Source organism: Rhinoderma darwinii, chromosome 1 (genome assembly GCF_050947455.1).
Source record: "Rhinoderma darwinii isolate aRhiDar2 chromosome 1, aRhiDar2.hap1, whole genome shotgun sequence".
NCBI lineage: Eukaryota > Metazoa > Chordata > Amphibia > Anura > Rhinodermatidae > Rhinoderma > Rhinoderma darwinii.
In genome coordinates this window covers 296,263,006-296,277,523 of record NC_134687.1, presented here as the reverse complement: position 1 = coordinate 296,277,523, position 14,518 = coordinate 296,263,006, and the positions used below count along the sequence as shown (strand labels likewise).

At 41.9% G+C, this 14,518-nt stretch overlaps 1 protein-coding gene across 3 annotated transcripts in view; it reads left to right on the top strand.

The window, feature by feature from the left end:
- The window catches only part of TMEM259 (transmembrane protein 259), a 34,525-nt gene extending 22,711 nt beyond the window's left edge, over positions 1-11,814 (top strand). For 2 of the 3 annotated variants that reach the window (XM_075825366.1, XM_075825365.1), the window contains exons 6-12: positions 2,030-2,152; positions 2,523-2,623; positions 6,526-6,583; positions 6,672-6,755; positions 7,186-7,318; positions 7,538-7,637; positions 10,244-11,814. In XM_075825366.1, the coding sequence (XP_075681481.1) occupies positions 2,030-2,152; positions 2,523-2,623; positions 6,526-6,583; positions 6,672-6,755; positions 7,186-7,318; positions 7,538-7,637; positions 10,244-10,834 (1,190 nt within the window). In that variant the 3' untranslated portion in view covers positions 10,835-11,814. Of the gene's footprint in view, positions 1-2,029; positions 2,153-2,522; positions 2,624-6,525; positions 6,584-6,671; positions 6,756-7,185; positions 7,323-7,537; positions 7,638-10,243 lie in introns of those variants that run through there. The other variant, XM_075825367.1, reaches the window with a different exon arrangement.
- The last annotated feature ends 2,704 nt before the right edge of the window (positions 11,815-14,518 follow it).

Below are 14,518 nucleotides of genomic sequence, written 5' to 3'. Positions count from 1 at the left end.
GTCATGTTTGCAATGCCCTGGAGGGACCAAAACAGTAGAAAGACAAGTGACCCCATTTTGGAAACTACACCTCTCAAGGAATTTATCTAGAGGTTTAGTTAGCGTTTTGACCCCACAGTTTTTTTGCAGAATTTAGTGGAAATTAATATAAATTTTTTCCACTAAAATGTTGACTTTTTTTTTTTTTTTTTTTGAATTTCACAAGGGATAAAGGAGATAAAAAACACCCTACCACTTGTAAAGCAATTTCTCCCGAGTACGGAAATACCCCACTTGTGGTCATACATTTTTTTTTTTCCATTAGGACTGCTCCATTTTTAGCTTTCTTTGTTTTTTTCACTCCCCGCATTCCAAGAGCCATAACTTTTATTTTTCCATCAATAGAGCGGTGTGAGGGCTTACTTCTTGCGGGAGGAGTTGGTTTCTATTGACACCATTTAAAGTACCATTTAATGTACTGGTAAACTGAAAAAAATATTTCTTTTTGTCACCATATTCTGGGAGCCATCACTTTTTGTATTTTTCAGTCAAAAAAATCTGTGTAATCTTGTTTTTTGCGGGACGTGTTGTAATTTTTATTGGTACTATATTGGGGTACATGCACTTTTTTTGATCACTTCTTTTATTCCTTGGTTTTATTTTTTTCACTTTTATTTTTACTCAAACTTCCCACCCCCCCACTAGGGGACTTGTACTCTAGCAGCGATCAGAGCTGCAAGTCTTCAGGGTCTTAAGGGCTGATTCAGACGACCGTGGCGTTTTTGCGCACGCAAAACACGCTGCGTTTTGCCTGCGCAAAAGCCACATACCTGCTTTTCGCGCAGCCGCCATCATTATGACACGCCATTTGGATGTTTGTAAATAGAAACGCACGTGGTGCTTTCTGTTTACATTCATCCTTTTGACAGCTGTTGCGCGAAACAGGCAGTTCGCACGGAAGTGCTTCCGTGCGACCTGCGTGGTTTTCACGCACCCATTGACTTCAATGGGTGCGTGATGCGCGAAATACGTTGATATTGAACGTGTCACGCTTTTTACGCAGCGGACAAACGCTGCGCAAAAAGCACGGACTGTCTGTACTGGCCCATAGACTTCTATTGGTCCATGCGTGCCGCGTGAAAACCACGCGGCCTTCACGGACGCAATTCACGTTCGTGTGAATCCGCCCTAACTGTCATTGTGACGTGACCGTCACTCTGACAGGAAGCCTAGGAGGACCAGCCGGAGTATGCTCTTCCTAGGCTTCCGTACATGGCAACCCGAAGGCCATTGTCTGGCCTCCGGTTGCCATGACAAGCATCGGCAGCCCCACAATCACTTAGTGGGGGCTGCCGATATGCTTCAAGCCCCTTAAATGCAGCGAGCGCAATCAATCGCCGCATTTAAGGGGTTAATTGCCGACAACCGCGGCGATGGTCCGCTGACCGGCGAGACCGGAGTGTCCGCTGTCGGGGACAGCTGACCTCCCGGTTCCCGTACACTGTCCATTAGGACAGTGTATGCCAGGAACCTCTCAGCAACTGTACGTCCTGGTGCGGGAAGCAACCCTTCTCCAGGACGTACATTTGCGGCGCGGGACGCGGCTAAAGAGGACCTGTCACTAGGTCATATAAGTTGAACTGGTTAACTGACCTAAGTAGCGCTGTCTCCCGGCTTCCAGCGCTGTTTTTCTATGCAAATTTGCTGTAGTTGGCCAAAAGGGCGTGAACTACCCTCTGACTGGTCAGCATCAGAGGGAGGAAAGCTAGCTCCACCCTGTTCACTACAGCAAATTAGCATATAGTGAGCCAACACAACGGTGGGCCATATCTCTGGAATAGGGAGGGGGGAACAAAACAGCTGGAATCAGGGAGACAGCGCTATTCAGGTCAGTAAACCGTTCATATGACCTAGTGACAGGTCCTCTTTTAGAGTGGGTAAAGGGTTGGCTCTTCATGACTCTCTGCATGTGAAGTAACAAACGGCTTACAAGTGAGTATCTTGTAAATTAAAAGCCTTAACTAATAGCCTTTCTTCAATTTTGTCTCAGACCCGACCCGAGACTTGTGCTTTGGAGACCGGTTTAGCCGTTTCCTGTTGGATGAATTTCTTGGATATGATGATATTCTCATGTCAAGCGTTAAGGCTTTGGCAGAAAACGAGGAGAATAAAGGTGTGTATGGAGGCAGTGTGGGACAAGTCTATCGTCTTAGGCCTCATGCACACTATCCTAAGGGTTTTTACTATTCGCAAATACGTCACCGTATGCAGTTGTGGGAGCGCCCATAGACTTCTATATAGCAAATCCGTGCCGCAATTGCGGACAAGAGTAGGTCATGTTCTATAATTTGCTGATCATTTCTACGGACCAGACACACCTCCATAAATATACGGAAATGTGCCATGGCCTGTAGAAATTAATGGGTTTGCAATTTCATCCATAATTATGGGTGGAAATTCCTGTCGTGTGCATGGGGCCTAAATGTGTCATCTGCAAAGTTAAACATTTTTATTTATTTTTTTCTTTGTGCATTTGTTTTTAGGATTCCTGAGAAATGTTGTTTCGGGTGAACATTATCGATTTGTCAGTATGTGGATGGCTCGCACCTCCTATCTTGCTGCCTTCGTGATCATGGTTATTTTTGTGAGTTTTTACATTTTTCAAATTCATTGTCCTTCAAACCTTGTTTTGTATTCTTCGCGGTTATGAGATGATATTTTTTATTTTTTGTGTATTCGATTTTTTTTTTTTTTTTTTTTTATGGTTCAGTATAACCCAATTATGTTTCAGCCTCTGAACAGAGTAGCTAGTCATCTGTCCTTTCTCTGAGAGGTTTTTTACCATAGTGTTTAATCAGGCATATCAAACACTGATCTGTGAGGTCCAGCTAAAACAATAGTTTGGTTAAAAAAAAAAAAAAAACACTTCAGGCTCCCTTCACACGTAGATTTTCTTTTTATTTATTTTTAAACTATACGACAAAATGCATGTTAAAGTGCTAGTGTAAAAAAGAAGTATTTTTTTCTTGTTTTTTTCGGTGTTTTTTTTTTTTCTTGTCACTTTGTACAGTTAGAAGCCTATGGGAAAAACACTAGAAAAACCGCCACACCAGATCATTTTTAAAAAACAAAAACACCACTGACCATAAAAAAGCAACAAATTGAACAAACCAAAATGTGGTTGTAGGTAGGGCATTTTTCATTTCACTATAGACTAATGTAACACCTGGCCACACTTTGTTTTTTTTTTTAATTCTTTTATTTATGTGACCTGGACGGTCCATTCTCACAGCATAAGGGATACAGAGTATAAGAAGCGGAAAATAAATACCTAGGCAGTAAACCTGTAGAATAAATCAGTACAATAGCCCCTATACACACCTGGGGTGAAGGAAAATATACAAATACCTAAGCACGTGGAAAAAGTATACAAGGCAAGTAAAAGACTAGAAGAAAGGAGAGAAGAATAGAGGAGGTAAAAAAAGAACATGAGAAGGAAAAAAAAAAGGGGTGGGGGAAGGATTAGAGCATCAGGGTGTAGTATGTTGCATCGCTACAGCGGATTCTTAATCGGGTTGTTGGTCAAGACTCATACGTAGGATGTCCGTGTAGGAGTCCGAGCTCTGAAAGTCTATCCAAGGAGCCCATATTTGAGAGCACTTCTTATGAGTCATTGAGAGAAGAGGTTAAATCTTCCATGTGCATGAGGTCATTGACCTTGGAAATCCAGAGGGACAGAGAAACGGAGGAGAGCTAGTCTACCACTGTGAGGGGATGCAATGGCGAGCTGCCATCACCAAAAAGTGTAGCATAGAACGTCTATAAGCATCAACTGGGACGTCGTAATGATGGAGGAGCAAGAAAGCCGTATCCAAAGGAAGGCCTGTATCTGTAACCTCGCGGATCACCTGTTTAGCTCCATCCCAAAATGGCGTAAGTAGAGAGCAGGACGAAAAGGTGTGGCAGGGTACTATCCTCCAATCCGCATCTCCAGCAAAAAGGAGAAACTGCAGGGAAGAAGCGATGTAGACGAACTGGGACCCTGTACCAGCGAGAAAGCAATTTATAGCTGGCTTCTTGATAACGAGAGCTGGTCGAAGTCTTGTGTGCCAGGATGAGGATGCAAGATCTTTGTGCGTTCGAGAGAGAAATATTAAAATCGGCCTCCCATTGCAAGAGGTAGTTAGGGGAGGTAGATCCGGAGGATTCTGAAGCAGGGTATAGATAGTCGACCATGTATGGTGAACTGATGAACACTTTAACCGGTACAGGACTGGGCTATTTTGAGCTTTCAGGACCAGACACCGGTCAGCCATTTTTAGCACGCGCTAGTTAAACGTCTATGAATCTTTAAAAAAAATTTTTTCTAGGGATTGTTATTTTTGCAATTGTTTGTTTTTCCATAGATAATTCTGGTTTCCTTTTATTCTGTTTTATTTTTTTTATCATGTTTATACACATCCTTTTTGCTATTTTAGAATTTTTAGGCTTAAAATTTGAAGCTTATAGTAAAAATATATGCTTTTTTTTTTTAACTTTTTAAACGTTTTTTGTTTTTTTCTGCTAATCTAGCTCTACCCTAAAATAGACCTTTTATTTGTGATAGTCCTTTGTCTACCGTAAATTTTTATATATTACTTGTCTATTTTAGGGTAATTGAGTCAGGGCTATAGTTAAAGAGGCTCTGTCACCACATTATAAGTGCCCTATCTCTTACATAAGGAGATGGGTGCTGTAATGGAGGTGACCGCAGTGCTTTTTATTTAGAAAACGATCTATTTTCATCACGTTAGGAGCGATTTTAGCTTTATGCTAATTACGTTCTTAACGCCCACATGGTCAAAAGTTAAAAAAAAACACACCCAGTTGGGCATTGTACAGAGGAGTGTATGACGCTGACCAATCAGCGTCACACTTCTCTCCATTCATTTAGTCAGCGCATAGGGATCTTGCTAGTTCACGATGTGCAGTCACTTACTTACTTACACATTTACGTTACTGAAGTGTCTTGACAGTGAATAGACATTCCTTCCAGCCAGGACGGGATGTCTATTCACAATCCCGACACTTCGGTAACGTTTGTGTGGGACTTACAGCCGAGCAAGCGTAGTCTCGCTGTAAACTGTCATTTACAGCGTGATCTCGCGAGATTACGCTTGCTGTGCTGTAAGTCACACACAAACGTTACCAAAGTGTCGGGATTGTGAAAAGACATCCCGTCCTGGCTGGAAGGAATGTCTATTCACTGTCAAGACACTTCAGTAAATGTGTAAGTAAGTGACTGCACATCGTGATCTAGCAGGATCACTATGCGCTGATTAAATGAATGGAGAGAAGTGTATGACGCTGATTGGTCAGCGTCATACACTCCTCTGTACAACGCCCACATGGTCAAAAGTAAAATCACGCCCAGTTGGGCATTAAGAAAGTAATTAGCATAAAGCTAAAAATCGCTCAAAGTAGTGAAAATAGATCGTTTTTCTAAATAAAAAGCATTACTGTCACCTACATTATAGCACCGATCTCCTTATGTAGGAGATAGGGCACTTATAATGCGGTGACAAAGCCGCTTTAAGACAGTGGTGGGTGAGGAACGTATTTACTTTTTTTCTATTATGGTCTGTCCCTCAAAGGTCAGAAAATACCTTTCGCGGGGCTTTATTTTTCTATTTTCTTTTACATCATGTTTTCCCACTCGGGCTGCACAGCAGCCACAGTTACAGGGGAAATCGGCCCTATCATAGTGACTATTGTCACTAATAGGGCTGTGCTGGGTCTAGTAAGACCCAGCAGCAGCCTGTCGTGGCAACTGGCGATCATGTGACCTCACATGATTGCCTGGACCAGCAGCTTCCGCTGCCTCTTTTCATATACACAGCGAAAGCTGCTTTTATGTTCTCCTCGGGGTCCCTGGGAGTCACTGACTGTCGGGGACCCGACATTCAGCTCCCTGATTGCTCGGGCAGCAAGCTAAAACCCTCGCTGTAAATACTCTAGGGCATGGGTTTTAAGGACCCCGACCGCTGGACATATTCAAAGCAGGCGGTCGGGAAACTGTTAAAAGAAAGCCAGGAAAAATGCAGCAAAACACGGTGTGTGAATTCAGCCCAAAGGCTAGGTTCACACCATCTTTGTCCTCCGTGTTCGGTATATATGTCTAATGTGCCCTCGGGGTATAATTAGCCACGTATATACCAAAAGTGTCCTTTGCTTCAAAAGCATGGGAAATGCTGTTTCATACGCAACGCAACACAGTCCTGCCGAACGTTGTGCTTAAATGTGAAGTGTACCTAGCCTAAAATCAACATGATACATGGTTCCTCCAGTTTCTAAGGGAAGCAAAGCATCCTCGTGTTACTTGAATGAAATGACGTGAATAGACCCATAAGGGGCATCTGAAAGGTGGTGAATACTCTTTAACATGAGTGTAAATCTGGTATTGATAATTTGTCTACATTTTAGTAGGTGTACTTTTAACAGTTAGACGCTTTTATGCCGGTAGTTGTTTTTCCATTTTGATTGTTAACCCTGTTTTGCTTCTTATAGACTCTCTCAGTCTCTATGTTACTGAGGTATTCTCACCATCAGATATTTGTTTTTATTGGTAAGTGAGTTTTTCTTTCATCTGTTTTGGGAAACCTCTTCTCCGTGTTTTCTTTACTTCTCGTCATATTACTTTTTCCTCTCTACAGTGGATTTGCTGCAGATGCTGGAGATGAATATGAGTATTGCTTTCCCTGCTGCCCCATTGCTCACTGTGATCCTGGCACTTGTAGGTAGGTTTGCTGATAGTCTTGTTTTAAAGTGTATATGGGTGGGTTAACAACATTTCTATACTAAATTTCTGACTTAGAATTTTCGAAAATGCAAAAATGTTCACACTTGGGATTTTCCCTTGTTCTCGCTACTTTTCAAAAAAGTGTGTGTAGATGAGCGAAAGGGAGCATGGACACTAGTGTATTGATGCATTTATTCTAGTTTACCGCAGAAGCTGGCGTGAATTATAGGGATATCTACGTTCGCTCCTAGCTAGTGTAGGTTTAATTCACTGGTGCACGGACAGCTGCAGATGCAACGTATTTATTAGGAGGCGTATGCCTCTTAATAAACTTGCATGTTACTCCAGCTTGTTTTTTTATTAAGACTGGTGCAGTTTTAATACCTCTCCCCCCTATGTGTATTACTTTACTTTGTCTGCCTTCACAGGTATGGAAGCCATTATGTCCGAGTTCTTCAATGATACAACTACTGCCTTCTACATAATCCTCATAGTGTGGCTTGCTGATCAGTATGATGCCATCTGTTGCCACACAAACACCAGCAAGAGGCATTGGCTTAGGTGAGCTCCAATGTCAACCTTTCACGGGCTTCCGTTTGTATTGTCATTTAAAAAAACAACTGAACTAATAATGCCTTCTTTACGGGACATTCCCAATATATGCCCAGTAGATTATAACTTACTGGGAGGGAAATTAGCTTGATGAGTTTTGTTGAAAACTAAATCCTTTTTTCTACATGTCATTAATTGTCGTTTTAAATCCTTTCTTATTCCATACAGATTCTTCTACCTTTACCACTTTGCATTCTATGCCTACCACTATCGCTTCAATGGTCAGTACAGCAGCCTGGCTCTGGTCACATCTTGGCTCTTCATCCAGGTAATGGCTTTCTTTTCACTACAGCTATTCACTTATGTCGTTTCATTTTTTATTTTTTTTCACGTCGTAACGCAGAAATGAAAGGTTAGTAATAGTATCTTGGCTATTTCCATCAGCCCTATAGATGTTGAATGGAGCGGCAAGACGCTTGCATGAATGCCACTCCATTCAAACTCTTCCTCAATGCAGTCCTACATTGAGGAGGAACAGAGGGCTTGTGACTCCCGTTCTAGCGATCAGTGGGGCCACCAGCAATCAGACATGTATTGCCAATCCAGTGGATAGGTAATAAATGTCCTTCGTGGGACAACCCCCTTTAACCAACATAGCATAGGTTATGCTTTAATTTTTAACATATCTTGTGAAAAGGAGCTGATTTTGAGTACATCTACATGAAGAGACTTTGTTTTCTTGTCCATTGGGCTAGATATGTACATTAAAGTCTGCATGCATCTTGTTTCGAAACACTTTAACTCCTTCCTGCTCTGCGCAGTACTATTACGTCGAGCTGAGCACATAATTCGCGCTCAGTAATACGTTGGGGATTTAACCCAGCGCCATTTTCTCCCACTGTGTGTACGAGCAGTGATAAATGCTGTATCCAAAAGCAGGATATCGCTGTTCAATCCCCAGGAAGCAATCACTGTGGTCCCGCCACGGCGGTCTCAGCTATTGGTTAGTGACTACTGACCAATAGCGGCAACAGATGACATCAGATCCTGCTGCACCCGCCCTGAACTTCTCTATTAATGACTCGTTCAGTGAGTGTGTTAGAGTTGCTCTGTAATAGAAGTGCTGTGCTAAGAGAATTTTTGTTGCTTCCTCCTTCCTCCATCCACAAGACTTCTTTAACCCTGACATGGGGTCCTAAAATATTTCCTAATGAAAAGAAGGCCACAAAATCCATTAGGTGCTCCTTTGCTTCGGAGGCCGGTGTTTCAGTCCATTACCTCACCAGGGCCACATGTGGGATATTTCTAAAAACTGCAGAATCTGGGCACTAAATAGTTTTTCTGTTAACACTTGCTGTTATACAGAATTTTTTTTATTAAAATAGAATTTCTGCAAGAAAAATAAAATTTTTAAATCTCCCCTCCACTTTAGGCGTTTCACAGAAATTAAAGCAAAGGGTTAAAAAACTTTCTAAATGCTATTTGAATACTTTGAGGTGTGCAGTTTTTAAAATGGGGTGTTTTATCGGGGTTTGCAATATATATGCCCCTCAAAAGGCTTTTGAAGTTTTCTTGAAAATGTGAGAATTGCTGGTAAAGTTCTAAGTCTTGCAACAGCCTGGAAAAATAAAAGGATGATCAAAAAACGATGCCAAAATAAAGTAGACGTATGGGAAATGTTAACTAGTAACAACTTTGTGTGTTATTACTATCTGTTTTTACAAGCAAATACATTTAAATTGAGAAAAATGCTAATTTTTTCACAAACGCTGAATGTATAGATAAGATTTTACCTCTAACAAAGTACAATGTGTCACGAGTTAACAATCCGAGTCGCTTGGATTAATAAAAGCATTCCAAAGTTATTACCACAGTGACACATGTTGGATTTGAAAACTGGAGTTTGAGCCTTAAGTGCCAAACTAGGCTGTGTCATTAACCCCTTCGCACACCCAGACATTCTATTACGGCCGGGTGTGGGGGGTGATATTTGGAGCACGCTCCATATTCTGCGGGTGTCGGCTATATTTTACAGCAGACACCCGGGAACTAACAACCATGAGCAGCGATCGCGCTGTTTCTTGCTGTTTAACCCCTCAAATGCTGCGGTCAATTGCGACCGCAGTATCTTAGGCGTTGAAATAAAGGGACAGCCCCCTCTGACAACTAATCGCTCCCCCCCCCCCCCCCACATTGAGATCGGGGGTGAATAAGGTTGTCATGGCAGCCCAGGGGCCTAATGAGAGAGATACTGGCCACCATAGTAGTTGTCAGCCAAACTAGTGCAGAAATTTTTGCTTATTTGTATGCAGAAATTCTGGGAAGAAAGCCACATCCCATTAGCCGCACCCACCAGATAAGCCACATTCGAAGTGTCCCTGGGGAAAAAAATTCAAGTGTATGTAGAGGATGGGAGAAGTAGATCTTTGGAAGTAATAGTGGGAGGTCTGACAGGCCTGGCTACATTTGTTTATTGGAATGGCTACCCTTTAATGCTGGATGAGAACTCTAGAGCCAGATAATGCTTCCCCTGGTGAAAACCAATGATTACCAGGGGTTAAAGTTAGGACAACTCCTTTTTGTAATGAAACCTCCCACCACCAGAGGTCAGATTATCCCGGAATGTCTGGCTGCTGAGAACCTCGGTGGTCAGCTACTCGTGTCATTGGAAGCTGCTGAGACCTGCAGTAAATAGGCGCCCATTCTATACCTAGATTGCGCCAAGTCTACAGTGGGTCCTCCTCTGTGACGTTTACCTGCAACAATATAAATTACCGATATTTTAGTGAAATGTGTTTGTAAATTTGGGCTTCTTCCCTATTATCTGCTCATTAACATGTGGACTGAAAAAAATAAAATGAGATGCAGAAATAAGCTTTGCTAGCACCAATATACATGAACATGTCTGACTTCATTCTTTTTCTGTCCCCATAGCACTCTATGATCTATTTTTTCCATCACTATGAGCTTCCCGCAATCCTTCAACAGATCCGCATTCAGGAAATGCTCCTTCAAAACCAGCAGTCTGGTCAGAATCAAACCAGCCTTCAGGACAACCTAAACAACAACACTACATCAGAGCCATCTATTGTAACACCTCCCTCTGCGCCTGGGTTTCCGCTCCAGCCACCAGCAGCTAGCTTAGTGGCGGCAGGTGTTATGTCAACAGATGGGGTTGTAGATGCAACGCAACCAGTACAAGATGTCCTAGAGCTTCTGTCAACTCTATCTGAAGAACCAACTCTGGGAGCAGCTGGGAGTCAACATCTTGAAGTTGGCACTACAGAGGTGACGCAGACTGGTGATCCTCTGCCTATTCTGCCAACTGCTACACCTGATAACAGTCCCCAAAAACTGACTGAAAAGCAAGAGGAAGTAACCAGCCTCCTCACAGACTGTAGCCCAGTTACCAGCGCTGATCTAGAGCAAAGCAATCTCTCCGCATCAGTGTCATTAGGGCTCCACTCAGAAACTAGTGCTCCACAGCGGAGTACAGATGCCAAGCATGGGTCTGATAACTTGTGAGCTGAGTCTGTATCTCAATCATTCTGCCCTTAGCTCATTGCATCCGGGAGAAGCGCATTTCTCTTAAGGAGTTGTACGGACCATTTATCTCTCTACTAATGGAGTGACTGGTCTGCAGCACACACAACAAAAAAAGATAACAAATTGTGCGTGTTGTGTACACGCACACAGACTGACCGCAATGGCTTTTCTTTCGGGTTTCACTCAAGTCAAATAAATGCCACGTATCGGCCTGGGAAAATGTAAAATGCGTAAGGACTGCCAGTTTTTCCTCAACACATCAGAATGGGGAGTTATGTGGGCATGTATGTTGTGTACACGCGTTTGTATACACTGACATGCGTATATACCAATGCAACGTGATTCCTGTTATGACCTATTTTAACAGCCATAGTTCAGGAAAGAGATTATTTAAGCTAGTCTAATAGGTGTTCCTGTTTTCAGAGGCTTTATTAAAGAGGCCCTATGGGCAATATAGCTTTTCATAATTTCACTCCACAGCCACTGGACCAAGAAAAAGTGATCTAGTCAAATATATTCGATCAAAACTTAACAAATATTGAGACACAGGCTAGTGGTTTATACGTTCACCCTATGTGTCCAATGCTGACCATAAAGCTATGGAATGTAAATGCATAAGTTGGGACAGATGTGTGTGTGTGGAGTTGCATCTGGAGGTCCCATAGTCTCTGCCTTGGCTCGGGCAGAAGGTATGTATAATGTGTATTTGTGCCTTTCCACATGTGACTGCAGAAAAAGGCTGTGCACCGAATGTGTAAAACCTGTTTTACGATTATATTGCACTTTTGTTCCGTTTAGTAGGAGTGAAGGCTATATGCAGATATAAATATGTACTTGCGTATACACTTGCATATGTGGTTAGAAGTGAGTAGCGATCAATGAATAAGCTGCAACCTTAAGCTGTGTTCATGAATAAAATTGGATGGGCTCTTCTGACTAACTCCACACAGAGCGATGAAGCCTTTTCACGTGGTTTCTTACTGTGCATGCCTGCCCTAGAATACCTATTTTTATTTTTTCTATCTTAATTGGTTTAAAATTCTGTTTTGATTTACTACTTAAAGTGGTTTCCTGGACATTGATATTAATGACCTATTTTTAGGGTAGGTCAATATCCGATCGGTGGTGGTTCGACACCCACACCGATCAGCTTATTGAAGGGGCCGCAGTGTTTCGGCAAGAGCTGTGCACTATTCATTATTTACCAGTCACATCTCTGTACATTTGGTAGTGGCTGGGCCTGGTACTGCAGCTCAGTCCTAGTTACTTGAATGGAACGGAGCTGCAGTACCAGGCACAGCCACAACCAAATGTACAGAGCAGTGCCTGGTAAGCAGTGAAGAGTGTGACGCAGGGGTGCTGGGAGTCAGATTCCCACTTATCTGATATTGATGACCACCCCCACCCCCCGTAAAGATCAAAGTCACGGAATACCCCTTTTTATATCATTAGAACCGTTTGTCTGATACGGAGCTTAAATCCCCTGCATAGATGTAAAACATTAGATTCGTGATGCTTGCAGCCATCACCAAAGGAGTTTAGGAGCTTACTGCGTACTGTTTTGTTATAGAGTTCAAAATATAAGTGTGCAATTATGCCCCATGGTCCCTCTAGTGGCGGCTTCAGGCAGCCGAAACTATCTTTTTTTTTTCTTTATCTGTCTATGCAGAGGATTTGGAGCTGTATCAGAAAAATACAGCTCCAACCCCGAAAAGGATTTATTAAGACATTTTGGACCCCATAAACATGAGGTTAGTACATTCACTATAAGGCAGAAGTGCTAATTTATAAGCCATTTGTACAATGTACCAACTTTTTACTCTGTACCCTTTAAAATGGGTGGACAGTAAAACCTGATGTATTCTTTTAATACGGATTTAACATCATTTTTATATTTTTATTTGTAAACTTGTTCTTTTCCAGGGTTAATCAATAGACTGAAGAATTTATTTGTTTTTTTTCCAATCTTATTTGTACGCTTTCTGCTTCTTTGCCTTAACTGCCCAGGCATAGTGCAATATTCTTGTTATTTTTACAGGCCAAATTTGTCCTGCAGAAACTCTATTATAAACTCTTGGGTGGACACATCAGTCTGTTGTCCAGCACATGAAATGGCTGCAAGTGACAATTTAGTGTTTTTTTGTTTTTTTTGTTTTATAAAAATATAAAATGCTGGTGTTCCTTTTTTGTTTTAAAAGGAAAACTACAGTTGGAATACAAGTTTCAATATTTTAACAAAATTTGGGTATAAATCTTTACAGTGTTTCTCCCATTTGTTAAAGAATGGCGCTACTTTGACAAAATGACCAATATGTGACCCTTCAATCGATCTTAAATCCAGACCTCCCAGTTCCATGCCGTACACTTTGATTTCAGTGCTGACTTCATTGCTGTGCCGGACATAGGAACTAATGATATTTTTAGGCTTTGATTCTTAACGCAGTGTACGGTGTATAGAAATATATTGAGGATTTAGTTGTCAAGTTAAAGCCTATTTAATTAAATTTTTTACTTAAAATGGTAAGAACAATTGAATACTTTTAGGGGCGTCAGTCGCTAGTAGCAAAGAGAAGGCAACCATTTTGGGAGCGTTGACTGGTACTTGGTAGAAAGCAGCCTTTCAGATATGTCAGTTTGTGATCTAAACCGTGCTGAGGGACATGGGTTGAGGAGCTGCTTACCCTGGCTTCAATGTAAGCAGCGCTGTCCTTATAGCTTCATGCTTGGATGTCTCTGTTCCTCCTCCCTACCATACTCAAAAAGCAACATTTTAACACTTGTTACTGGACAAATCTCACAAGCCAGGCAGCCCATGCGCCTAGAATTTTGCTACTGGCGCCTAACTAACTTTATTTTTTTTTTTTTTTATTATTATTGATGTCCATAAACTCTTATTGCCTGGGAACTAAAAAAAAAAAAAATCAAGTAGCTTTTGAATTACTCTAACTGGACCCTTAATTAGTTTGTCGATCCCTTTTGTTAGGGCACAGTAGCACTACATGTGCCTGCACGTGGTTTTATAAGGGGTTTTCAATCCCACAGAAGAGGGGTTTGTGCGACTTTCAAAATAAATTTTTAGATGTAAAATTTATTTATTTTTTTTATATATATTTCGTAGGCAAAAAATCTTTTTTGGCCTGTAACCTTTTTGAACAGTAGCTGCCACATTGGATTTGCAGTTTTTGTCTGCAGTGATTGTGGGGGCACTTTTATTGAAGAGTACCTCCTAGTAAATTATAAAAAAAACAAAACACTGCTTTGGCCCTGTTCACATCACTGTTAGGAGCCTCCGATTCCCTAACTTTTGCAGGACAAAACAGTGCAGCAGTCCTTGTTGTTTTGTCCAACGAAATGATGAAAACACAACAGCATCCCATTAGCGTATATGGGTTCTGTCGGGCGGTGGTCGTTTCTGTCATGTCTGATCTGGCGCGTCTGGTTTTTCCGTTATTCCGACGGAGCAGAGTAGATGTAAACCGAGCCTTCCGGATTGCGACAAGTAAGTTTTGCCATGTATTAAATTAGCAAAGCCCTCCTGACCTGAGCTCCAACAGCACCGACGCCTGTGCTGCAAACTACCGTAACTGGTAGAAAAGCTCCGGCGGCATCGCAAAGCTCCTGTTAATTCCAATAGGAGTTGCACAATGAGACTTCCTGCTGGAT